Raw genomic sequence first — 27,338 nt, 5'->3', positions numbered from 1 at the left:
TTTGGTAGAGGCACTCTTGCTCATCATAACTAAGTACTTAGTTAGTTTATTTAATACCCAGGAGCAGAGAAGAAGATTTTCAAAGAAATAATGCATTTTCACTATATACTTATTTAGCCCCACCCTAGCACAAGAACCCCTGACCCCAGGGCCATGAATTTCACAATTTTGGTAGAGGACTCAGTGCTGATTACAATCATGCAAACAGTTTGACTGCTTGATGTCCAGGAGTAAAGAAGAAGATTTTTAAAGATTGCATTAATTTAAGTGGTTTTGGCCCCACCCCCCAGGCCCCAGGGGGGCAGGGATCATGAAATTCACAATTTTTGTTCTCCTTCACCCATAGATGCTTTGTACCAAATTTGGTTGAAATTGGTTCTGTGGTTGCAGAGAAGAAGCTGAAAATGTTCAAAAGTTTACGACCGATTGACGACGGACGACGAACGACGACGGACGAAAACAGATAGCAATAGGTCACCTGAGTGACTCAGGTGACCTAAAAAATGTTTGTTTGGAATTGCCGCCTGGGGGTTTTCAGACCCAGGAGGGAGGGAGGGAAATTTTATTTTTTTTTACAAATTAAAGCTAATTAATAGACATTAAAAATCGCATGAACAGTGGCGATTTTCGTTAATTTCCCTCTCCCTTTTATTTGATTAATATCATTTTTGTCTAAAATATACACAGAACAGTACTCAAGTATCAATCTTTCTTCGATGTTAGATTTGCTTATCTATTAAAAGTCAAATTTCAGCGTCAAGCTTTTTCTTTATTTAAAAAATCTTTTTAAAACAATTTCTTTACAAATCTTTTTAAAACAATTTGATTAGTGCATTTCATAGCATTTCTCTTTGAAATTCAGCCCATCTTTTATACAACCCTTACAAAGAGTGCGAACCACACAAAATTTCTTAAGTTTGTGGAAAAACGGGAGGGGGTTCTTAGTATGTTCTAGAGTGCTCGCCATGAATCAGTTTTAACATTCGGTGTCAAAGACTTCAAAGACTCATACTGACAGAAAACATTTTTCCTTTTGTATTTGGGAGTAAACATTTCTGACCCATGTAATTTTTTAACTGGGAACTGAACGATCATTTTTAATTTCAACATGACGGACTTATCCTATCAAGTTCAAATGGCAATTTATTACTAGTAGCTCTTTTCAGGTATCGGTGTATCATTCCATTTAATTTTTTTTATTCACCTTTTATTTTTATGAAGATGCATAAATGTTCTGGTCTTCAACGCTTGAATGTTTTCACATCCACTGATCCAACTTGGTCTGACATTTTGGCGGCTTTCATTTTGTCAAATAGCCACCTATATTCCCTATATCATAAATACTATGAATAAAGCGTTTTATTGACTGGTGTTGTTAAATTTATGCGAGCTCAAACCCGACTTTAAAAAGCTATTTCGAAGAACGAACTAACTTGTAGAAAGCGATGTCGGACATAAGACGGTAAAAAAAATATTTCCAATATTTTGCCAATAAAAGTTTTTGAGCGGGGGGTATTTCAATGAGGCGGGCGGCAATTCCAAACAAACTATAATTTTATTTTGGCCTAAGCTGACGCTCAAACCGAAGTTATTCTTAGAGTCGATCGTGGCTCGAACCACAGGGACGGAACGCACTCGCTTGATATTTTGACCCCATAAAATATACTAAGTAGTAAATAAATCACGCAATTTTGGTGCCTGTGCTCGAGTCCAACCAGCACCACAATTTAGTTTTTAATTTGTGCCTGTATTTTATTATTTTAAATACAATTTTTTGTTCAATGTATTTTTCTTCTTTATTGCATGTTCATTTTTTGATATAGAAGACATAAAAGAGAAAACTCGTAAAAATCTAGTCAGACACCACTTCACTATTAAAGCACATTTTCTTTGAAAACACGAATTCTAATAACTATAAAAAGCAATTATATGAGAGAAAGAGAAATCATAAACAAGGTTTTAAATGGATTTTAATGGAAAAAATATGACACACGATCCTATTGTTAGTCTGCTGTAATTTAATAATTTTTTTTCTTTTTTTTTTCTTTTGTCTTGATATGTTCTATCAATCAATCTAACATGGGCAGCTCTTGTAAAATACTATTACACAAAAGGTGTATAAATTTTTCTCTACCATGCAGGTAAAGAACTTTGCAGATGAACAAAATTTAATCCACTCAATTACATCTCTTCATGAATTAAAACTTCCTGGTTTGAAGGAGGTATTTTCAAGGTGGGTTGGATTTTTTGATGAAGGAATCTTTCAATATCTTTTGATTTTACGAAGGTCTCAAAGTTTAGGATGTTTTCTTTTGGTACCTAATAAAAGTATACCCTTTGTTTATGAATAATGTTTTTAAAAAAAACATGTCAAACCAAAGACCTAAAGCAAACTAATTCAGCATTAGCGTGCTCGCCCTTACCTTTAAAATTAAATGAACCAATTGGGCTTCCGTAACATTTGTGCAAAACTAACCGTTTCGAGATTTTTTTTTTTTAACTTCAAAAATATAAAATAATACCTCACAAAATTCTTTTTTTTTTTTTTTTTTTTTTTTTTACATCGGTTTCTACCATATAAGTATATTCAATTAATAAGAAACAATAAACTTCTTCATTCACTAAAACGAAAGTGCACTGGTATCTACCATAAACAATAAAACATCTAGGCATGAAGGAAATGGAAAAAGAAGTAAAAGCGTTTATTGGATCTATTAAAGTCTTTTGTAAGCCTCTATCATCGACCGAATACAAAAATCTCGAACGGAAATTGAGAAGTGCTGCAGAGCAGGTAGGTTGATATAATATATTTACCATCACGATTCATTGCTTCTAAAAAGCTAAAAATTTTGCAATTCTATTTTATTTTCAGTTTGATGAAAATGAAGAATCGTCGAAATCTGAAATATTCAAAGCATTAACATCTTACGAGGATTACCTAAGAAAGAATAACGAAGATCAATTTCAGAAGGCCTCGGCAACCGTTCCTTATAAAACATCTCGTAAAAATATTACAGTGGCATCATCGCCCAGGTAAGTTGCAGAATTGTTCGATTGATTTTAAATTATATTAATTGAATAAAACATAATATGCACAAAAATGCACTGTAGTTTAATATCAGTAGAGTATGTACAACAGAGGTGATATCGCTGAGAGTCTGTCTTCTAAGAATTTATTCCTATGAAGCACCATTTTAGTATATTTTGGTATTTAACAAGTAATATCATCAACAAAATATCACGTCTCTGATATTGATCACTGAATAGGAAATTGATAAAACAATATCTCTTGAATGATTTAAGTCTTCTTCTAAAGAATGATTCTTTACGTAGTATGGGATAGGAATGTTGGTCACATTTCCCCAAACGTTATACCTTTTAAAGTAACAATTGAAAAATTATCATTAAGACAGGGGTTAAATTGCCCCGTAACTATCGAGCTACGGAAGCTCATTTGGGACCTTTCAAAATATATATGCCCTCCTTCGATGCTGTCTGTCTGTCGGTCGGTCCACCATCAGTTTCCGTTCATTTTGTTCGCAGAGGTTGCGCATATTGAAAAGAAATTTAATATGCAAATTATTCATAAGAATATATTTACATCCACTAAATATTTTCTCCTTTATTTCTTAAGAAACCCCATTGCGTTCATCACTTCATAAACTACAGTAGGTAGGTCGCCTGTACAGATTTCTTAATCAGTGGCTGTTCCATCAATGAAACGTATAAAGACGTTCGCATCATTAATACAATAATTAATCTTTTTAATCCTACTTTAATTGATTATTTAAACAGATATAAATATAAACAATAAAATGCTTTCTTTGTTTGTTGTTACTGGAATGAACGGTCGCAGCTATTGCAGAAAAAATTTACATAACCCGCTTACGCGGGTTATGTATTTTTTCTGCAACAGCTGCTTCCGTTCATTCCAGTAACAACAAACAAAGAAAGCATTTTATTGTTTAAATCTAGGTCAAATTGTGTTTGGGGTACGATCGGGCCATTTTGGACAGAATTATGCCCCTTGAAATTAACAAAATTCCAATAGTTTGCAGTTTCCGTTCATTTTCTTCGCAGAGGTTGCACATATTGAAATGAAATTTTGATATATTTATCATTAGAATATCTGGGTCGAGTTGTGTTTTGGGTACGATCGGGTCGATTTGGATAATATAATTTCCATTGGGCTTAAAAAAAATTCAGTAATTTGCAGTTTCCGTTCACTTTTTTCGCAGAGATTGCACATACTAGTAATTATTGCAATGAAATTTGGCATACAGATAAATCATAAAAAATATATAGGTCAAATTGTGTTTTGGTACAATTGGGCCATTTTGGACAGAGTTAGCCCCTTGGACTTCCAATTATTTGGAGGAAGGGGGCATACGTGTTTTACAAACATCTCTTGTTTTGAATTCCATATGGCAATTTGTTGATTTTATAGCCCAAAGAGCATGTTCTTCGTTTTTCCCTATTCAAAAATGTTGCATTATATAATTAATCAGGACTTTTTTGTCACCTATTTCATTATTTAGGAGCTATGGTTCATATTGAGAACCATGAAAGCCAACAGACTGATAACTTCGTAACAAAAAAACATGGTTTATATACATGTAATTATGATCACGTGATTAAAGAGACATCTACACATTGTAACAAAGAACGGTAATCATGATAACATATAATAAACATTAGAGTTATTAAAATTCACAATTTACAAAGTCCATAACACAACCCACGTCTCCTTGAGATTTGTCCCTAATCGTGAAAACAAATGACAATATTGGCATAGTTTTAAACAAAAGACCCAGGGGTTACATTGCTCACCTGAGCAATTGGGATTAGGGGAGGGGGATTTGAACAAGCTTAAATCTACAGTTCCTAAGGACGCTTTTGAATTAATGGAAGGATATGGAGATAACGAGCAGTATACAATCTCAAAGTACCAGGCTGAAGCTAGCAGCCAATAACAGCAGCCATTAAGCGCGTAGAAGCTAGCAGCCAATAAGGAAATTCATCAAAGAACTGAAAGTACTGAGAGACAGTACTGTTTTTAATACTTTATTTTAGATAATTAAGGGCTAATGATTATAAAATTAATGCAACAATTAATTACATAATAAATCAGATACTCAGAGGCAGTAAGGCTCACCTGAACAATTTTTTTTCTTTTTTAAAACCGAAAAATAAGAAATACATTACTTTATAATTTTTATCCAATTGAACAAACAAGCACTGGGAAATGGTTAACTCCTTCAGGAAGAATCCCTTTTCAACTCCTTCAGGGACCTCAAGATTATGACAGGGCCAATAAGCTAACCTGAAATTTGATTAATATATAACGATTGTAAACAGAAATATAGCACAAGTGTAAACTAGGTTGAAGTATGTTTCGAACATTATTACTGGGACAACTTAATGAATCTATCAGACTGTAAATTACCACTATCAGTAATAAGTGGTGGTGGTGCCACTAAGTGGTTCCAAATTTTGATATTACAGGCAGGTATTATACCCATGATTTATAAAGTGATCAACATTACTAGGGCAAGGTAGAAGGGCCCAAGGGTTATTATTTCCTGCTATCAGAAGGGGCTTTAGTGGTATCACCAGGTGGTGCCAAGTGCATGGGTCATATTTCAAGCAATCATTCGTCATCAATTATTGGTCATTAAGTTAAGGGTCTTAGAGGAAATCCCTTGTCAACGTTTCAAAAGGTCCCAGGGACTGGAATGGGCCAGTTATCTACTATGAACTTTGCCTGTTTTGCATTTTATCCCAAAACGCCATTAAAGATCAGCTATTACACCCCTAATCTTTGAAGTGTTCACGAAATGATTAATGGAGCAAGGTAGAGGGGCCCTAGGGCTATCATTTGCCACTTTCAGAATGGGGCTGTAGTGGCACCACCCAGTGGTGCCATGTGCGTGGGACATATTTCCAGCATTCATATTTTATTCATTGTCGGCCTCCTGAACAAACTAACACTGGGGGTGGGTAGGGGGCCTTAGGGGGTACCCCTTGACAGATTTCTGCAGGGTCCTAGGGGCTGGAAGGGTCCAGTTTGCTAACCTGAACTTTGAAGTTTTTCATCATTGTAGATTGGGAAACGGGAAAAGGGCAGCTATTATACGCCTTATCCTTGAAGTGTTCATCAAATGATTATTGGGGCAAGGTAGAGGGGCCCTAGGGCTATCATTTGCCACTTTCAGAATGGGGCTGTAGTGGCACCACCCAGTGGTGCCAAGTGCGTGGGGCATATTTTCAGCATTCATATCTTATTCATTGTCGGCCTCCTGAACAAACTAACACTGGGGATGGTTTAAGGGCCTTAGGGGGTACCCCTTGACAGATTTCTGCAGGGTCCTAGGGGCTGGAAAAGTCCAGTTTGCTAACTTGAACTTTGATGTTTTTCATCATTGTAGATTGAGAAACGGGAAAAGGGCAGCTATTATACGCCTTATCCTTGAAGTGTTCATCAAATAATTATTGGGGCAAGGTAGAGGGGCCCTAGGGCTATCATTTGCCACTTTCAGAATGGGGCTGTAGTGGCACCACCCAGTGGTGCCAAGTGCGTGGGGCATATTTCCAGCATTCATATTTTATTCATTGTCGGCCTCCTGAACAAACTAACACTGGGGGTGGGTAGGGGGCCTTAGGGGGTACCCCTTGACAGATTTCTGCAGGGTCCTAGGGCTGGAAGGGTCCAATTTGCTAACCTGAACTTTGATGTTTTTCATCATTGTAGATTGGGAAACGGGAAAAGGGCAGCTATTATACGCCTTATCCTTGAAGTGTTCATCAAATAATTATTGGAGCAAGGTAGAGGGGCCCTAGGGCTATCATTTGCCACTTTCAGAATGGGGCTGTAGTGGCACCACCCAGTGGTGCCGAGTGCGTGGGGCATATTTCCAGCATTCATATCTTATTCATTGTCGGCCTCCTGAACCAACTAACACTGGGGGTGGGTAGGGGGCCCTAGGGGGTACCTCTTGACAGATTTCTGCAGGGTCCTAGGGACTGGAAGGGTCCAGTTAGCTAACCTGAACTTTGATGTTTTTCATCATTGTAGATTGGGAAATGGGAAAAGGGCAGCTATTATACGCCTTATCCTTGAAGTGTTCATCAAATAATTATTGGGGCAAGGTAGAGGGGCCCTAGGGCTATCCTTTGCCACTTTCAGAATGGGGTTGTAGTGGCACCACCCAGTGGTGCCGAGTGCGTGGGACATATTTCCAGCATTCATATCTTATTCATTGTCGGTCTCCTGAACAAACTAACACTGGGGGTGCTTAGGGGGCCTTAGGGGGTACCCCTTGACAGATTTCTGCAGGGTCCTAGGGGCTGGAAGGGTCCAGTTAGCTAACCTGAACTTTGATGTTTTTCATCATTGTAGATTGGGAAACGGGAAAAGGGCAGCTATTATACGCCTTATCCTTGAAGTGTTCATCAAATAATTATTGGAGCAAGGTAGAGGGGCCCTAGGGCTATCATTTGCCACTTTCAGAATGGGGCTGTAGTGGCACCACCCAGTGGTGCCGAGTGCGTGGGGCATATTTCCAGCATTCATATCTTATTCATTGTCGGCCTCCTGAACCAACTAACACTGGGGGTGGGTAGGGGGCCCTAGGGGGTACCCCTTGACAGATTTCTGCAGGGTCCTAGGGGCTGGAAGGGTCCAGTTAGCTAACCTGAACTTTGATGTTTTTCATCATTGTAGATTGGGAAACGGGAAAAGGGCAGCTATTATACGCCTTATCCTTGAAGTGTTCATCAAATAATTATTGGAGCAAGGTAGAGGGGCCCTAGGGCTATCATTTGCAACTTTCAGAATGGGGCTGTAGTGGCACCACCCAGTGGTGCCGAGTGCGTGGGGCATATTTCCAGCATTCATATCTTAGTCATTGTCGGCCTCCTGAACCAACTAACACTGGGGGTGGGTAGGGGGCCCTAGGGGGTACCTCTTGACAGATTTCTGCAGGGTCCTAGGGGCTGGAAGGGTCTAGTTAGCTAACCTGAACTTTGATGTTTTTCATCATTGTAGATTGGGAAACGGGAAAAGGGCAGCTATTATAGGCTTATGCATATCTAATATCACCTTTAACTTCAACATAATCTGTCAAACTGATCGCGACATTTGTCGCAAATTTGTAAACAAAGTATAGATATGGCAGTTCTATTGTATCCTAGGCTTTCAATTATTAGCTCGATTTGTTCAAAGATTAAACAAATTGAAATAATTTGTTTTTGCAGAAAATCTGCAATTTTATTATACACCAATCGTATTTCTGAAAACTATTTAGTACGGATTACTGTCTTGTTCAACCAGGAAGTTGGAACTCTTGACGTAGTGTTTAGAACGTATCCCTGACAAGCAAAGAGTCGTGAGTTCGATACCAGCTGGGTGTATTTTGATTTTTTTTTTTAAGTTTTTTTTTCTTATTTCTTCAACCCAAAGACCTTTTAAAGTTCGAAAGGCCACAGAAACAATAAGATTATCAGTATTTTGTTTTTTTCTTTTATGCATAAGGGTTTTTTTTTCATTGGGAAACATTTGTTTTTGTATAAATATTATATTAAATATTATTAACAAGTTTACATAATGATTACTAGTATTTTCTTTTATTTTTGCATAGGATTTTTTTTTTTACTTTAATGGAAAAAATTTGCACATGCATACATTTTATTTTTTATACCGGTAATATTATTTACAAGTTCACATCATAAGTTTCACGTTTGAAAAATCTTATTACCTCTAAAAAGTGCAAAGTTTCGATGTTAAAAATATGAGTCCATCATAAAATCTTTATTATATATTGCCAGTTTGCACCTCATTATGCCCCCGTAAACTAAGTTTTTGTGGTATATAGTTTTTGCCGTGTCCGTCCGTTTGCATCTCTGTCTGTTTGGTCGTGAAAACTTTAATCTTGTCCTAACTTTTGGTTTAATGAGGCTATGACTTTCATATTTCACGTGTGTACTCCGTGTAACAAGACTTTTCTTTTTGAACCACCAAATTTGACCTTTTCACCTTGACCTTGGAGTTTGACCTACTTTTAAATTTTTTAGCCTTGTCCATAACTTATGAACGGTAAAGGTCAAAACTTCCATCCTTTACATACTCAGTATGTATTCTATGTGACAAGACCTTACATTGGATACAAGTTACCTTGACCTTTGGACCTTGACCATGGAGATTTTTATACTTATGAACCAGATGCATTTTTGAAACACTATGCGCCCGGCGGTTAAGTAAAAAAAAACCAATTTTATAATATATAGGTCACAGTCAAGGTCACAAAGAACTTGAATAGTGAAGCATGCATACTAAATATGCAGTTTTTATCTCTCATGGTTCCAAACGAGTTATTTTTAGCATATAGGACACAATCAAGCTCACAAGGTCATTGGCCTTGGTGGCACGTGATGTGCTTCATTAGTGAAGTATATATTTCAAATATTGTCTCTATCTTTCTTCGTTCAAAAGTTATGGCCAAGGTTAAAATTGCAGACAAAAAAACTGTATTTAGCGTATACACTGTAGGTCACAGTCAAGGTCACAAGGTCATTGGCCATGGTGGCATTTAAAAGAGCTTAACCAGTGGTGTATGCATACAAAATATGAAGTCTGTAAAAGTTTGCAGAAAAAAAATATATTTTTAGCATATAGGTCACAGTCAAGGTCACATGACTTTTGAACACTTGGGGCTAGTGATATCATACTTCACTTATATAATCCTTCATTGGATACTATGAACTCTGACCCTTTGACCTTGCAGTTTGACATACTTTTAAAAAGTAAAGCTTAACCATCACTTTTGAAGGGTTAGGCCAAGTGCTTTCATACTTTACATATTTAATCCTTGTGACAGGACCTTTCATTTGAAAGCAAGACCTTTGACTTTGGAGTTTGACCTACTTTTTAACATCTTTAACCTTCGCCATAACGTCTAAAAGGTAAGGTCTAAGGCTTTCATAATTTACATATGTATTTTTGTGGCAAGACCTTTCATTGGATATCAATGACCTTGACCTTGAAGTATTCCTTACTTGTGAAAAACTTTAGTCTTGGCCAACTTTAATATTTTACAATTGTATTTTTAGCGAGAATACCGTTCTTTTGGTACAAATATATTAAATTTGCACTCAAAAAAACATCTTGTTTAATTTTGTGATCCTACACATATTTTGGATTTCTCATAGCAAAGCATTGACTTTGCCACTATATTTTTATGGGATACGGGGGTATCATTTAACGAACTCATTGCTCACAGAGCCTCTTGTTAATTAGTTATCAAAAGCATAGCTTTGTTTTAATAATGTCACTACAAAGAGGTTCCTATTATAATTATTGGAGCTAGTGTTTTCCTTTGGGTCATACTAAGGTATATCGTGCTTTAATCATACCCCACCTCCACCCCACCAAACCACACACTTAAAAGCGGGAGGGTACGTTTTTAAAGGTAAGACAAACCCCGAGGTCAAGGTCAAAAGGTCATAGTTATTGGTTTCTGCACAAGGCCTTGTCTCAAAGATTACATTTCGGAAGTATAAATGCGTTGGTCCTTACCGTTTAAAAGTTATGGCCAAGGTTAAAGTTTGTAAAAAGTAGGTCGAACTCCAATGTCAAAGGGTCAAACGACTTGATATCCAATGAAAGGGCTTGTCACAAGGATTACATATGTCAAGTATGAAAACCCTAGCACTTACTTTTCAAAAGTTTTAGCCAAGGTAAAAGTTATTTTACAAGAACAGAAATCTCCAAGGCCAAACGGTCAAGGTTATTGGTATCCAATGAAAGGTCTTTCTACAAATTTCTTGTCACAAAGAGTACACACGTGAAATATGAAAGTCATAGCTCCATCAAATCAAAAGTTAAGGACAAGGTTTAAGTTTTGCGGACAAACAAACAAAGAGCTAGACGAACGGACGGACACGACAAAAACTATACATCCCCAAAACTTCGTTCCGGGTGGGATAATAAGAGGTGCAAAATGGCAATATGTAATAAAGATTCTGTAATGGTCTAATACTTTTAACATCGAAACTTTGCATTTTTTAGAGGTGAAGAGATTTTTACCTTCAAACGTTAAACTTGATGTGAACTTATAATTTATATCATATAACATAAAATGTATATATATGCAAATATCTAACATAAAAGTGCAAAAAAATGTGATTATGAAATACTGATGCACCCGTATGGCAACATAGTGAAGATTAAACTTTTCCGAGATAAAAAAGTTAATATATTGGTACCTAAAGTAGTGCTTTCTAACTGGAAATACAATTGCAAGACATGAAAGCAGGCTTAAGTTTTTTCATAAGTACAAAAATCTTCAAGATCAAGGTAATGAGGTCAAGTTTATTGGTATCCAATGAAAGGTCTCTCCACAAAGATTACATATTCGAATGATGGAAGCCCTAGCCCTAACCATTCAAAAGTTATAAGGTTAAAAAAGATTTTTATGTATGTTAAACTCCAAGATCAAGGTCAGAAGGTTAAGGTTATTGGTACTGATTAAAAGATCTTGTCACAAGAATTACATATGTGAAGGTTGAAAACCCTAGCCCTTCCTCTTCGAAAGTTATTTCGAAGGTTGACGTTTTCTCATAAGTTCGAAAATCTCAAAGGTCAAGGTCAAAATTCTTGGCTTTAATGAAAGGTCTTGCCAAAAAGAAGTTATATTTGAAGAATGAAATTCATAGTATCTACCAATTAAAACTTAGGGCCAAAAGTAAAAATATGCAATTTTTGTGTAAAAGTGAGTCAAAATGTCAAGGTTTTTAGTATCAAATGAGAGGTCTTTCTACAAGAATAAAATATGTGAAGTATAAAAGTCTATTACTAACCCCTCAAAAATTATAGTCAAAGTTGTATTTTTAAAGTAGGTCAAACCCCAAGGTCAAGGTCAAAGGGTCAAAGTCCTTAGTATAAAATGAAGCGTCTTCTCACAAGAATTACATTTGTGAAGTATGAAAGCCCTAGCACTTTCTGTTCAAAAGTTATAGTCAAGCTTAAAGTTTTTTCATAAGTACGTAAATCTCTAAGGTCAAGGTCAAAAAGGCAAGGTTTGTGGTATCCAATGAAAGACCGTGCCACAAAAAATACATACGTGAAGTATAAATGTCCTGGTAGATATTGTTTAAAAGAAATGGCCAAAGTAAATATTCAAAATTTGTGTGTAAAAGTGGGTCAAACCTCAAGATCAAGGTCAAAAGGTCAAATTTGGCGGTACCCAAAAGAAAGTCTTCTCTCTAGAAATACACATGTGAAATATGAATTTCATAGCTCTACTAAATCAAAAGTTATGAATAAGAATAAAAGTTTTTGCGGACAAACAGAGAGACAGAAAGACAGACAGACGGACACGACAAAAACTATATACCCCCCGAAGCTTCGTTTCCGGGGGCATAATTAAAAAAAAATTTAAAATGCACCCAACCGGTATCGAACTCAGAACTCTTTGCTTGAAATGCATACATTCTAGACACTACGTCACGAGTTCCAACTTCCTGGTTGAACCAAGACAGTGATCCGCACTTAATAGTTTTGAGAAACACGACTGCTGTAAAATAAAACTGCAGATTTTCTGTAAAAACAAATTATTTCGATTTGTTCAATCTTTGAACGATCAAGTTAATAAATGAAAGGCTAAGATACAATAGAACTGCCGTGTCTATACTTTGATTACAAATTTGCGACAAATGTCGAGTTCAGTTTGACAGATTATGTTGAAGTTATAGGTGACATTAGATAAGCATAAGCCTATAATAGCTGACCTTTTCCCGATTCACAATATACAATGATGAAAAACCTCAAAGATCAGGTTAGCTAACCGGTCTATCCCAGCCACTGGGTCATTTTGAAACGTTGACAGGAGATACCCCCTAAGACCCTTAACCTATCCTCGGTGTTAGTTGGTTAAGTGCCCAATAAAGCAAGACAAATGAATGCTGTAAAATAATATACCCCACGCAATTGGCACCACCAAGTGGTGCCACTACAGCCCCATTCTGAAAGTGGAAAGTGATAGCTTTAAGGCCCCTCTACCTTAACCCAATTATTCGATGAACACTTCAAGGATAAGGCGTATAATAGTTGCCCTTTTCCCGTTTCACAATGTACAATGATGAAAAACATCAAAGGTCAGGTTAGCTAACTGGCCCTTTCCAGCCCCTACGATCCTGCAAAAATCTGTCAAGGGATACCCTCTAAGGCCCCTTACCCTCATTAGTGATAAATTGTACAGGAGGCCGTCAATGGATAAAATATGAATGCTGTAAATATTCCCCAAAGTTCAGGTTAGCTAACTGGACCCTTCCAGCCCCTAGGACCCTGCAGAAATCTGTCAAGGGGTACCCCCTAAGGCCCCCTACTCACCCTCAGTGTTAGTTTGTTCAGGAGGCCGACAATGAATAAGATATGAATGCTGGAAATAAGCCCCACACACTTGGCGCCACTGGGTGGTGCCTCTACAGCCCCATTCTAAAAGTGGCAAATGATAGCCCTAGGGCCCCTTTACCTTGCCCCAATAATCATTTGATGAACACTTCAAAGATAAGGCGTATAATAGCTGGCCTATTCCCGTTTCACAATATGCAATGTTTAAAAAACATCAAAGTTCAGGTTAGCAACCGGGCTTTCCCAGCCCTGGGGCCCTTTGAATCTTTGACAGGGGATACCCCCTAAGTCCCTTAACCCATCCCCAGTGAAAGATGGTTCAGGTTCCCGGAAATGGAGGACAAATGAATGCTTGAAATATGCCCCACGCACTTGGCACTTGGTGGTGCCACTACAGCCCCATTTTGAAAGTGGGAAATGATAGCCCTAGGACCCCTCTACTTTGTCCCAATAATCATTTGATGAACACTTCAAAGATAAGGCGTATAATAGCTGGCCTTTTCCCGTTTCACAATATGCAATGTTTAAAAAACATCAAAATTCAGGTTAGCTAACCGACCTTTCCCAGCCCCGGGGCCCTTTGAATCTTTGACAGGGGATACCCCCTAAGACACTTAACCCATCCCCAGTGAAAGATGGTTCAGGTTCCCGGAAATGGAGGACAAATGAATGCTTGAAATATGCCCCACGCACTTGGCACCACTAGGTGTTGCCAGTACAGCCCCATTTTGAAGGTGGGAAATGATAGCCCAAGGACCCCTCTACTTTGTCCCAATAATCATTTGATGAACACTTCAAAGATAAGGCGTATAATAGCTGGCCTTTTCACGTTTCACAATATGCAATGTTTAAAAAACATCAAAGTTCAGGTTAGCTAACTGGCCTTTCCCAGCCCCCGGGGCCCTTTGAATCTTTGACAGGGGATACCGCCTAAGTCCCTTAACCAATCCCCAGTGAAAGATGGTTCAGGTTCCCGGAAATGGAGGACAAATGAATGCTTGAAATATGCCCCACGCACTTGGCACCACTTGGTGGTGCTACTACAGTCTCATTTTGAAGGTGGGATATGATAGCCCAAGGACCCCTGTACCTTGTCCCAATAATCATTTGATGAACACTTCAAAGATAAGGCGTATAATAGCTGGCCTTTTCCCGTTTCACAATATGCAATGTTTAAAAAACATCAAAGTTCAGGTTAGCTAACCGGCCTTTCCCAGCCCCTGGGGCCCTTTGAATCTTTGACAGGGGATACCCCCTAAGTCCCTTAACCCATCCCCAGTGAAAGATGGTTCAGGTTCCCGGAATTGGTTGACAAATGAATGCTTGAAATATGCCCCACGCACTTGGCACCACTTGGAAGTGTTTGAAGTTGGGTAATGATAGCCCTAGGGCCCATCTCTAATGGTTTTTTCGGGATAAAATGTAAATTCCAGGTTAGCCTACTATCCCTTTGCGGCCCCTGGGACCCTCTGTAAGGTGACAAGGGATACTTCCTTAGGCGCTTAATCCATCTGCAGTGATTAGTTTTTTCAAGTGGCCAATAATTGATGACAATTGGTTGCTTGAAATATACTCTACGCACTTGGCACCACCTGGTGGTACCACTACATTCCCGTTCTGATAGCAGGAAACAAAAGTCCTGGGGCCTTTCTACCTTGCACTATTTACGATATGGTGGGCACTTTATAAATCATTGGTATTATACCTGCCTGTAATATTTAAAATGCTCTTGGAACCACTTGGTGGCACCTCCACCACCTCTTATTACTGATAACGGTTATTAATATTCTTATAAACCCATAAAGTCGCCCGGGTAATAATGTTCGAAACATACTTCAACGTAGTTTACACTTGTGTAGTATTTCAGTTTACAATCGATAGAGTAAACAATTTTTAGGTTAGCTTTTTGGTCCTGTCATATTCTTGAGGTTTCTTGAAAGAGTTGAAAAGGTATTCGTCTTGAAGTAATAAACCAATTCTTAGTGCTTGTTTGGTCAAGTGGACTAAGATGATTGGGTTATTTTTTTTCTATTTTTTCAGTTTCAAGAAAGCACATTTTTTCTTCAGGTGAGCCTTACTGCCTCCGAGTGTCTTATTTATTTTGTAATTAATTTTCGCATTAATTATTCAATCATTAGCCCTTACTTATCTAAAATAAAGTATTAAAAACAGTACTGCCTCTCAGTACTTTCAGTTCTTTATTGAATTTCCTTATTGGCTGCTAGCTTCTACGGGCTTTGTGGCTGCTGTTATTGGCTGCTAGCTTCAGCCTGGTTCTCAAAGTCCATAAAACAATACAAAACAAGAAACATATATTGACGCAAGCGTCAAAAATCGGCCGCAGATCAATTAATTGTTCCTTTCATGAAGTAATTATAGAAACTGAAATTTGCGTGTTCCTGTTATCAAAATTTCTTTTATTTATCTGTTAGAATATCTCCTTGACATGAAAGACTTCCTACGACATTGACGATATTCTTCATGAATATTACATGTATAAGCAAACTATATATAGATCTCGGTGGAAGTTTGATGTTTATGTATAGTTTTTACCTAAAAAGTACAAAACTAAAGTTTAAACTTAGCTATAACTATAGATGTAGCTTTACTTTCATAAAAACGCAATAAATATGTGGGCTCCTCGCTAGCTCTCATAAGATGTTAACCACCACCCCCCTCCCCAACACCCTTTAGATCCAACACTACATTTTCTCTTTGTTTTGGTGTTGAGATGTGGCGGGAAATGCCAAGGCACATTGTAAAACGCGCTTTATCCTTGTCACCTGGACCAAAATCTCTTAAGATTCTGTGCGTTTAAGAAAACAATATTTCATCATATTTTTTGAAAAATTTCCATAGGAAATGTATGAATATGCACGTTATTTTAAAATAAATACAATAAATCCTGTTTAAAAAGAGAAAGTAAAATTGTTGATATACGATGCGGTCTTTGTTTTAGACTATTCCTAACACTCTTGCTAATTTTTTCCGCACTTCTGTCATGTCACAGTTTGACAATCAGGATTGGATGAAACATTTACCCATTATTTATAAAAAATTTAACTGTATGATTATTGTGCTTTTTGTTAAACATTTAGACAATCTTTGTTTAATATTCTATAATATGAATGTTAAATATTTTTATTTAATAAATTGTTTTAACTCCGCAGAAACGCACGACGACTTCAAACTTTCATATCAAATAACCGACCGCCTCCTGGCGGCCGGTAATAAGATCAGAGCAAACACGGACCCCCAAAACATCAGAGGTGGGATCAGGTGCCATTGAGGAGCGAGCATCCCCTGCCGACCGGTCACACCCGCCGTGTGCTCCTTGTCATGATCAGTAAATAACGGAAAATATCCGTCATCAATTCAGTGTATAAATAATGGACTAATAATCGGTATGAAAAACGTCAGTCAGCATTTGACTCAATGATAAACTGTATTTGCTGACAAGGTCATTGTATCGACCATAGAATTACGAAATGATGACTTTAATCGAGACTGCTGATATTCTTGTTTCGTCAAGTAGCTTGTCAATAATTTACTTCGTTTAAGAAATTGTTCATACATAGAGCATGCTCTTGCGTATCGAATCAACAGAGATATATATACTCCGTGTGCAGGTGATGAAGGTATATTACTGCAAAAGTAAGGGAAGTTGACGATAGAAAAGTTAAAGTCATCACGTTTATCATATAGCTTGGTTGTTAGATTACCATTAGTGTCCTTTTCAAGTAAAATATCCAAGTATGAAACAGAAGTGTCGGACTCAGTGGTATCTTATCTTTTATCTCAAGCTCACCAGGATACTATAGTATATCGTGTCTACGAAGGAATGGAAATTACCATTATTAATAGACAATACGTCGTCGATATATCTAAATGTCGAGTTGAAGGCCACAGCAAGTGTTTTCTTCTTTTCACGCGTAAGATTTTGCATAAATTCTGCTACTATGACACATAATGACAGTGGTATCTATGGGAAACCATGACTTTTCCGTTCCTGAGAAGATTTTTCCTATGTTTTCCAATGTAAAATTTTGAACCCCCAATATGTCATTTTCCTACTTATGGGGGTCATTATTTGAACAAACATAAATGTAAATTTATTCAACATTGGATGCTTACATATAATTATGGCCAATCATGGGTTTGCTATTTTTGAGAAAAAAGATTTTTCCTTTATGTATTCCTATATTAAACTTTGATACCCCATTGTGGCCGTATCCTACCACCTGGGGTCATGGCATGAACAAAGAAGGATATGGAGATAACGAAGAGTTAGCTGCAGATCTGTAGCTCTCCGAAAAAATATATTGATAGACCGGAGAGCTACAGTGCCACCCATTGAAAAAACTGTATATTTATTGCGCACAAAAAATGCGCTCGGTTCTTGAATAATTCTTCCAAATTCTTACCTCAATTGCAAAAAAGGAACGATTTCCAAAAATTTCTTTATCCTCAATCAAGTTTTCTCGAAGTTGACATCTGAACGAAGCGTATTTGACCGAATTATCTTTGAAACCAAAATGGCGTTGTTATAAGCGAAATGTTCGATGATTACAATATCAGGGTCAGGAGGACTATTAACAACAATTATGAGGAATGTTTGGTTGTGGAAACAGCGAAAGAATATGTTAGGAACACACGGTTAGTAATATTTTGAGATTACATTTTAAAAACATGGAGAAATAAATCGAGAACCCGGCCACTTTTTTGTGTGCAATAAATATACAGTTTTTTCAATGGGTGGCACTGTAGCTCTCCGGTCTATCAATGTATTTTTTCGGAGAGCTACAGATCTGCAGCTAACGTAGAGTATTTAATATCAAAGTCCATTAAACAATACAAAATAGGAGCAGAGCAAATACGGACCTCCGAAACAGCAGAGGTGGGATCAGGTGCCATTGAGGAGCGAGCATCCCCTGCTGAGCGGTCACACCCGCCGTGTGCTCATTGTCATGATCGTGAAATAACGGAAAAATCCGTCGTCAATTCAGTGTATAAATAATGGACTAACAATTGGTATGAAGAACGTCAGTCAGCATTTGACTCAATGATAAATTGTATTTGCTGACAAGGTCATTGTATCGACCATAGAACTTACGAAATGATGACCTAAAACGAGACTGCTGATATTCTTGCTTCATCAATTTGTTTGTCAATAATTTACTTCGTTTCAGAAATTGTCCATACGTAGAGCATGCTCTTGTGTATCGAATCAACTTAGATATATATCTACTCCTTATGCAAATGATAAAGGTAAATTGCTGCATAAGAAAGGGAAGTTGACGATAAAAAAGTTAAAGTCGTCACGTTTATCATATAACTTGGTTGTTAGGTTACCAAACTTAAATCTATACTACATGTGGATGCATTCCTGGCCCAGTTGGTTCTTGAAAAGAAGATTTTTAAAGATTTTTCCTATGTACATGTATTCCTATGTTAAACTTTGATACCCACATTGTGGCCCCACCCTACCCCTGTGGATCTTGATTTGAACAAATTTGAATTTACACTACAAGAGGATGCTTCCACCTAAGTTTCAGCTTTCCTGGACCAGTGCTTCTAGAGAAGAAGATGTTCAAAAGATGCCATTAATTTTTAAATAATTCACAATTCGAGGAGGGCGTGGCCCTTCATTTGAACAAACTTGAATTCCCTTAACCCAAGAATACTTTGTGCCAAGTTTTGTTGAAATTGACCCAGTGGTTCTTGAGAAAAAGATGAAAATATGAAAAGTTAACAACGACGACGACAACGATAACAACGACGACGACGACAACGATGTCAACGACAGACAACAGACAAATTTTGATCAGAAAAGAACACTTGAGCCTTCGGCTCAGGTGAGCTAAATAGATAATGAAGTGTAAACATTGTCATTGTCTCCAGAATTTGCCTCTTCTTAACTTCATTAGACTGGGTAAACGCATCACATCCTTTCAACGTCTTTCGTTGCATTGTACGGCAGCATCCTCATGTAGGAATCTTGTTCCCGCCTGACAACTTACAGATGTCTGTCTATGCTATGTGTCGCTGGCTTATTTCTCTTCTGATTAAAGTCGGGCGTCGATTGAGCGCCGCAGCGGGCTGTACAGTCTTTCTCAGAGTTTTGCTTCGGTTTCTACTGGTTAGTGTAGAATGTTGGCGTTATAATGTCTCTTCATATCGAGAGTTCTCTCTGAGGTATACTCACAGTAGTCACACTTGATTCTTTTGTCGTGCTCTAAGCCAATTTGCTCTAAAACTTCTTCAGGACTCTGGAACACCTCGATACTTAGTGAACATTTATGCATAGCAGTTACTTTGCTTATTGAATTGTCGTTCTCGCCATTTTATTGCAAGACTGCAATTGAGAGGGAGCAGATTATTCTCCCCTTGATTTTTTGGTCTCAATCTGTCATATAATACAGTTGAAAATCATCAAAGCGATTTGCCTGTCAGCAACTCCTTTAACCCCCCTTCCTTTCAGAGCTGCGTATTTACAAAGACAATTCCCATCAAGCCACTGAAAACGTTTTGGATCGGGACATATCGGTGCTGATGAGCGTCTAAATCGAGCAATTTGGCAAATTATGGTCTTCAATACGACTGTACTACGATGCTCCTACATCAAACACTGCTGCCTCTGCGACATTGAAGATCATACTACAATGCTGTGCAGACCTAGATGAATGTTTGACGATATCGGTACGGTGGTGCGGATCATACTACGATTGTATAAGGATTCAAGTGCGACTTTGACGATGATATATACATATCTTAGGTTTGTTACATATTTTTCTCAAACTGCTGCCTGATACATCGTGATATGATGGAATACTACTAGTAGTATTAGCATACATGGCATATATGGCTGAAGAACACGAAAGTTTCTGATTTTACACCCAGCTATTCAACGCTTGAACAAAAAAATGTACTTCCCTTAGAACTACTGGCTGGACTGCCAGCTCAGAAGAAATCGATTGAACAACATATCAGTCACCTTGAAGATTCAATGGTCTTGGCACATGAAATACTAGCAGCTAGAAAAATTAGGATGAAAGTTTAAAAGACAGAAACTCTGATATGATTCTAAGCTTTCTTGGAAGATGTTTAACGCTGGTAGCAAAGTATGGTTGTATACTCCGATACGTACAGAATAAAGACATTTCACCGAAGTTCCAGATGTGGTGGACAGGGCCATTCACAGTTCTGAAGAAATTCAACGATTTTACATATCAGATTCTAGTTAAGGGCAAATAGTATGTGTTTGTTCATGTTGACAGGTTAAAGTCTTTCATTAATTGCGAGGAAAGTATTAAAAATCAAGAAGCTATATCTCAAAATTACATCAAAGAATATACTTCTGATACAGAGCTGCGACAACGATTCCGATCAAACGTAATAAGATCGTTATATGAGCGATATCATGAGCGATATCATCGTACGAACATCTAGGTCTGCGTAGCGTCGTAGTATGATCTTCAGTGTCGTAGCGGCAGCGTAGCGTAAACGCAGGTCGACAACGGTCCGCGTAACGTCATTGTAGAAGCGTGTTAGCGGCGTGTTTGAGGTTCGGACATCGTAGTATGGTCGTAATGAAGACCGTAATTTGCTATTTTACTCGATTGAGACGCCGATCGACTCCGATTCGTCCCGATCTAAAACTTTTTTTCAAATCATGGCTTGTTTATAATGGTCGCTACGATGGTGCTAATCATATAACGATTGTAATACGCTTCTAATGACGATTTTGACGACGATGTATATATATCTTGCGTTTGTTACATATTTTCCACAAACTGCCGCCTTATAGGTCATGGAATGATCGGTGTAAGGCCATTGTAGGTCTCCGTATGATCGCCAGGAACGTAGAGAAATCGAATGGAAACGTAGTAAAAACGTAGTGGGAGCGTGATAAGAGCTTACTTGATAAGTTCCCGAATGTACTATATGCTCTTACTGCGCTTTTACTACGATCACGATCTCTCCACGATGCTTCCGTTCAGCTTGTACGGTTACGGCCCTCCTTCTACACTCTTTTTACGACTTTTCTCAGATTTTGTTGGCCACGATCTTGCTACGCTTGTTTTGATCATGTTCAAAATGAGCATGTTCAAAATAAGCCAACATTCACACAAAGACTCTTCTACGTTTCTTCTACGATCAAATTGTGACAGAAAACGTGGTCGATCGTGACAAATCGGAGGAGAGACGTAGTGGAGTCTTCATAACCACCTGTTCACACAGAGCTGCGACTTTACGACGATCATCCCGATCAAGCCACGATCTGAAAAAGTTTTGGATCGGGGAGGATAGGTGCCAATCGGCAGCTAAATCGAGCAATTTGGCATATTATGGTCTTCATTACCATCGTACAACGATGTCCCTACGTCAAATGAAAACGCTTTGCTGCCTCTTCGACATTATAGATATTGACAGTAGCGAAGGAAAAACTTCAAGAGTACTGTGCAACTATATATTCAAGAAGTGGTGTGAATCAGATGTGGATACTAAAAAATTCTAAAGAACTTTTGGACAATTTGAAATCACAAGACTTTACAAAAATCAACAGCTTAAAAACTTACGACTTTTCAACTTTATACACAACAATTCCCCTCGACAAATTAAAATCCAGGCCTTTTGATATCATTGACAGCTGCTTCTTCAATAAAAATGGAACTCGTAAATTTACTTACCTCGTCATTGGTCATTTGCAAAATTATTTTGTTAAAACAGCTTCTGATTGCACACATAAGTTCTCTGAAGTTGACATCAAGAAGATGCTGGAGTTTCTGATTGACAATATCTATGTGGTTTTTGGAGACCAGGTATTCCAACAATCTGTTGGAATTCCCATGGGTACAAATTGCGCTCCGTTACTAGCAGACTTATTTTTATGTTCATATGAAGCAGAATTTATGCAAAATCTTATGAGTGAAAAGAAGAAAAGACTTGCTGTGGCCTTCAACTCGACATTTAGATATATCGACGACGTATTGTCTATTAGTAATGGTATTTTCCATTCCTACGTCGATATGATATATCCTGGTGAGCTTGAGATGAAAGATACCACAGAGTCCGACACTTCTGTTTCATACTTGGATATTTTACTTCAAAAAGACACTAATGGTAATCTAACAACCAAGCTATATGATAAACGTGATGACTTTAACTATTTCTAAGATCCATGTTTTGACTGCTCTCGTTTTGTATTGTTTAGAGGATTTAAGATAGATAGCAGTTCGTCATCTTTACTTTTTCATCAAATGAGATCATTCTATTGAAAGTTCTTTTACCTGGATATTTTCCCAGAAGTTGTTGCTTTAACCGTAGATAAAATTATTTCTGCTGCTTTTAATTATAACTAATCATTAAAGGCATTTCAATTATATTTGTCATTGTGCAATGCGAAATGAATAAAACAGCCAATTCTACTTTCATTATCACATCCGAGGCGTTTTTTTTTATTGGAGTTAAGTTTTATGGAATCTCCAGGAAATATTTTTTGAGAAAAAAAAATATACTTTTTAGGTGATATCACGTACATTTGTACTTATATTCATATAATAGGCATATGTTATAACACCACAGTATGAACTTTAGGAGGTTTAAAATATTGAACAGAAATAGGTCACTTTCTCTTTATAAAAGAAATTATTGGAAGTCATAAAAAGAGGTACTAGTAAGTCAATCACAAATGCTTACCTGCTCTAAGAATATGGTATAGGGTTAACGCATCCTAGGCAAGTTGGATGCTACTTGAAAATATAACCTAAATATTCATTCTTTGCGATTTCCCTTTCATTATATTATATTATCAAATATATTTTACTTATAATATAAAGTATATCAGGTAGGATATAACCGACGTTTCACCATTTTGTTATATTCATAAAATTGATTGATTAACATTTCACATAAAAAAATTATCTTTTATATTGTTAGAAATAAAAATGCTAATTATTAATTGTAGCCCAGAAAATGCCATGAAAGAAAGAGAGGGGAGTAGCAGCAGCAAACATAGCAACTCTGAACAGGGAACAAAGAAAGATCAAAGGTAGGGGATCCAGGAATCCTGAAAAAAGGGGGAGCGGGGCAAACATTTAGTGGTTGGGGTAAAGGCCCACACCAACACCAAATAAATTCATTTAATAAATCATGAGTAAAGTAGAGTATCAGAAACTCTTGGCTAGCGAAGATCGCCTATTCTACAAAATGAGTTCATTTATTTACATTTTCAAACTTCTTCTTTAGAGAAAAAAATGTTTCATCACAGGACTATTGGTTCTTCGATCGATCGATCGATCGAGAGAGCGAGTTTTGATTAAGCTTGTGAATGCACGGTATCATTTAAATAACTTTAGTAACTATATATGTCAGTGGGGTTATTTTGTCTTGATACTTTTTTGCATAATCGCTTAAATTTACTGTTATGTGCAAATAATTTCGCAAGTCAATTCTTGATAACATCATACAACCAAAAATATACACAGTCTCCGTTATCAAACACACATATATAGGCAAAGGAAGTGTAATAGACCGATGGAATAAAAACAGAACACAAAGTACACAAAAAGTAGTGACGTTGCTTTAAGGTATGTCACTCGTGAATTTTTTGAGAAGTAGAATTTGGATAAGTACTCATATAGTAAGACTTAAAATCGCAGAGAAAATAGGGGGTCAGTGTGCATCTTACTGATCTACTGTACAATCAAGTTAAACTTTTTGCACTTAAATTTTGACTTTTTGGTTAATTACTTTAACCTTTATCATATTTTATCAGATGTAACCATGCCAATAAACGTAATTCTATTTTACGTTAAATAGTTTGAATAATATTTATCATTGAACAAATCTTGCAAATTAATGCGCATAAATTATTGTTTGACCTTTTTGCACTAAGAAGTAACATATTTGGGGAATTAAAAAACTAAATAGGCAATAAAACATTTTCTTAAATCAAGCTCTTTACGGCTTAAGTGCTGATCAGTCACAAGTATCGAGTACTTCAAAATAATGCAAGAAAAAGTTAGGGTCAGTGATGTTAATTTTGAAATATTGGTCAAAATATGTGATTTTCAGGCAAAAAATGGTGTAAATTTTATCTTGACTTATTTGACATATCTTCATTTTTGACCAAGTTTGTTTAAGGAAGATGTAAAACTATTTCTAAAAATATAAACTAAGACCTGTATGAAATATTCCTAACAATATCATAACGGAAAATATTCTCCGAGTAAAAGTATGTGAGGCTTAAGTTCCAAGATATTAAATTTAATATATGTGCAGATCTGCAGAATTATCTGCTAAATATCCTTCCACCACAAGAAATAGTCCCTCATAAATCTTGATTCTTTGTAGCTTTTTGAGCAGTTTTTTAGTTGAATGTAAAAATATTAACATTGTTAAATTTAAATATGTTATAAAAATTGAATTTTAATAAATAGTTTTGAAGTAAGAGGTTCTGCGTGAACTTTTCTAAAAAGCTGACGAGTGACATACCTTGAAACCTACATTGTAGAGCATCTTCAGCGACAAAAAGGAATGCAACCAACAGAGTTACTAAGGTAGATCAGAAAGACAGGAAAACTCCAACACCGTAAGTACTGTATATGACAAATTGGGATCTTCTCATAATTTTCAAAAATAATGTCATTTATCCTAAATATTATTACTTTTTATGTTTAAATGTACAGTTTGTGTAAAAATGTGTTTATAATGGCTGTACGTCAAATAAGAATGAAGTAATTTTCTTTTAGACACAAACATAGACAAATCAAAAGAAATATACCAAACTTTTAATTTGCTTCTTTACATGTAACACCAAAATTGAAAAGAATGTGATGAAACTAGCAAAAATTAAAGGGTCTTGACAAGTATTATCATTTTAGCTTGCGTCTGATTTTTTAATATAATTTTTCAATCTTCCTTTCGATATGAATATAAATATTGATATTGCAGAGTACCTGAGGGGAAAAGGAAGGCTGTGCTTAACAAAGTAAATCAGAAAGATGGGAAAGCTACACCAACGCCGTAAGTATATGGCAAACCGAGATATTCCAATAATTTTCCTAAAAGATTACGACAAGGGTACACATATATTTTATCTCAGGACAGCGGTTCCACAAAAATGAAAGCAAAGAGTCCATCTTGGGATTCTACCATGATAGGAAAGCTACACTAACACCGTATGTTTATAGCATACTAAAACATTCCTATAAATTTCCATCTGGAGATGACAAGGGTATAGATACGTTTTTTTTTTCAGGAAAAGGTCTGCAAATAAAGATGCAACAAAAGTTGAAGATAAGAATCCATCTAGAGATTCTACCTCATTAGAATCCAACGACTGGAGAACGTACGTGAAATGCAATGCAAAACATTTGGCCATGGAATTTAATTTTTTTTACTCATAATAACTTGAAATAACCAAGAATTTTTTTTGATTGAAGGAAATTTGAAGAGAAGGCTGAAGAGATTAACTGTCTTAATGGGCAGGTGAAGTTTCTTGCCCAAGAGTTAGGTTTAGAAGGAGAAGCATCAGAAAAGATACTTACAGAGGCAGCGAGGTTTGATTAATATTTTTTTAACAATTATGAATGTATACTCAGTAACTAAAGAGTAATTTTTAAATAATTTAAAAGTCTATCGAATCTATAGTCATAACAGTAAAATATTAAACATTAAAATATTCCAGACAAATGCATTGAATAAAGAGCATGCAGTGGGTTTTCGAGATTTTTGTCTGACGACTTCTATAATGGAAATATATGTATTACGAATTTTGCATACCCATTGGGGTTTCAACAGTATATTTGAAGTCTTAGTTTCAAAATACCTCTTATCATGAGGAAAAAAGGTATACCAACACTAAGTGATGGTATAAAATCGATTGAATTTGACCGTTTTTTGAGAATCAAGGATGGATCAAGGTCATTATCTTTTTCGTTTACAGTTACTGTTACCAAACATGTGATGCCTTTTATAAAAAGAATGAAACATTGTTCTTTTTGCATGAAGTGATGTTACCATATATGGTCTATAAGATTATACCAATTAAAAAGAAATTGCATAAAGTTTTACATATTAGGAACATATAGAAAAAACTTTTACGTTTTTTCCTCAAAAATAGCAAATTCAAGATGAGTACTTTTTATATGGAAGCATTTATGGACAGTTTAGATTCAAGATTGTTCAATCATGACCCCCGGGAGTAAAGTGTGGCCACTCTGAGCATTCAAAGTTTTCAATGGGTATATTTAGGTAGGAAAATCTTTTTTCAAATATCTTAATGATCAATCATATGTGTACAAAACATCATCAAATTGTTTAGATTCAAGTCTGCTCAATGAATGAACCTGGGGTATTGTCTGGTCCGATTTATAGAAAAAAATACTTCTAACGGCAAATAATTATTATTTGGTCCAGCATAGTTTTTTAACCTATTTCGGGTATGATGAATCCGAAAAAATATGCTGGCCTTCATGAAATTGGCGTTAAAGAGGTCAAAATGGCGATTCAAAATGGCGGACATCCAATTTTTCTAAATTTCTCTTAATATCGTTCGAAATGGAGAAATAATGTGTGAATATCTCACTGAGCGTAATACAAGTATAAAAAATGATAATAGAATGCTAACATTATTTGTTTAACTCAGAAAATTTAGTCGTTTCTACACTTAATTCGAATTTTCTCTGATTTTTTGGTCTATTGTTCTATATTCCGCTTTGTTCATGATTTTACATTTGCAAATATCCATACACTGCAGATTTGTATTTTTTCCTCTGCATCTTACTATTTTACAACTGAATGATGGCGCAGCTGTAAGTTAAAAGTCAAAATGGTGATTCAAAATGGCGGATATTCATTTTTTTTTTTAATTATTTCTTAATGTCGTTCATATAGGAGAAAGGATTTGTAAATATCTTACTGAGCG

At 36.5% G+C, this 27,338-nt stretch overlaps 1 protein-coding gene and 1 long non-coding RNA gene across 2 annotated transcripts; both read left to right on the top strand.

Moving 5' to 3' along the window:
* The first annotated feature begins 2,666 nt into the window (after positions 1–2,666).
* LOC134248778 (uncharacterized) lies at positions 2,667–25,005 on the top strand. Its single transcript, XM_062731164.1, has 4 exons — positions 2,667–2,791; positions 2,873–3,033; positions 23,376–23,459; positions 24,924–25,005. Exons 1-4 carry the CDS (start codon positions 2,672–2,674, stop codon positions 25,003–25,005), a joined length of 447 nt encoding a protein of 148 aa, XP_062587148.1. The 5' UTR covers positions 2,667–2,671.
* Positions 25,006–25,310: 305 nt separating this feature from the next.
* On the top strand, positions 25,311–25,968 carry LOC134248777 (uncharacterized). The gene is made up of 3 exons (XR_009988135.1): positions 25,311–25,435; positions 25,671–25,760; positions 25,855–25,968. It is a non-coding gene; the product is annotated as an uncharacterized LOC134248777 (long non-coding RNA).
* Positions 25,969–27,338: the final 1,370 nt, after the last annotated feature.

Source organism: Saccostrea cucullata, unplaced genomic scaffold (genome assembly GCF_032062105.1).
Source record: "Saccostrea cucullata isolate Sc308-1 unplaced genomic scaffold, CSIRO_AGI_Scuc_v1 ctg2288, whole genome shotgun sequence".
Taxonomy (NCBI): Eukaryota; Metazoa; Mollusca; class Bivalvia; order Ostreida; family Ostreidae; genus Saccostrea; species Saccostrea cuccullata.
Note: the sequence above shows the minus strand (reverse complement) of the source record. Positions and strands in the feature narration are given on the sequence as shown.

Excerpts from the sequence above, each read along its gene's own strand:
- LOC134248778 (XM_062731164.1), top strand. The coding sequence starts at position 2,672 with ATGAAGGAAATGGAAAAAGAAGTAAAAGCGTTTATTGGATCTATTAAA. Across the intron at positions 2,792-2,872 it reads TGAGAAGTGCTGCAGAGCAG|TTTGATGAAAATGAAGAATC; the intron begins GTAGGTTGATAT and ends TTTTATTTTCAG. Across the intron at positions 3,034-23,375 it reads ACAGTGGCATCATCGCCCAG|CCCAGAAAATGCCATGAAAG; the intron begins GTAAGTTGCAGA and ends TATTAATTGTAG.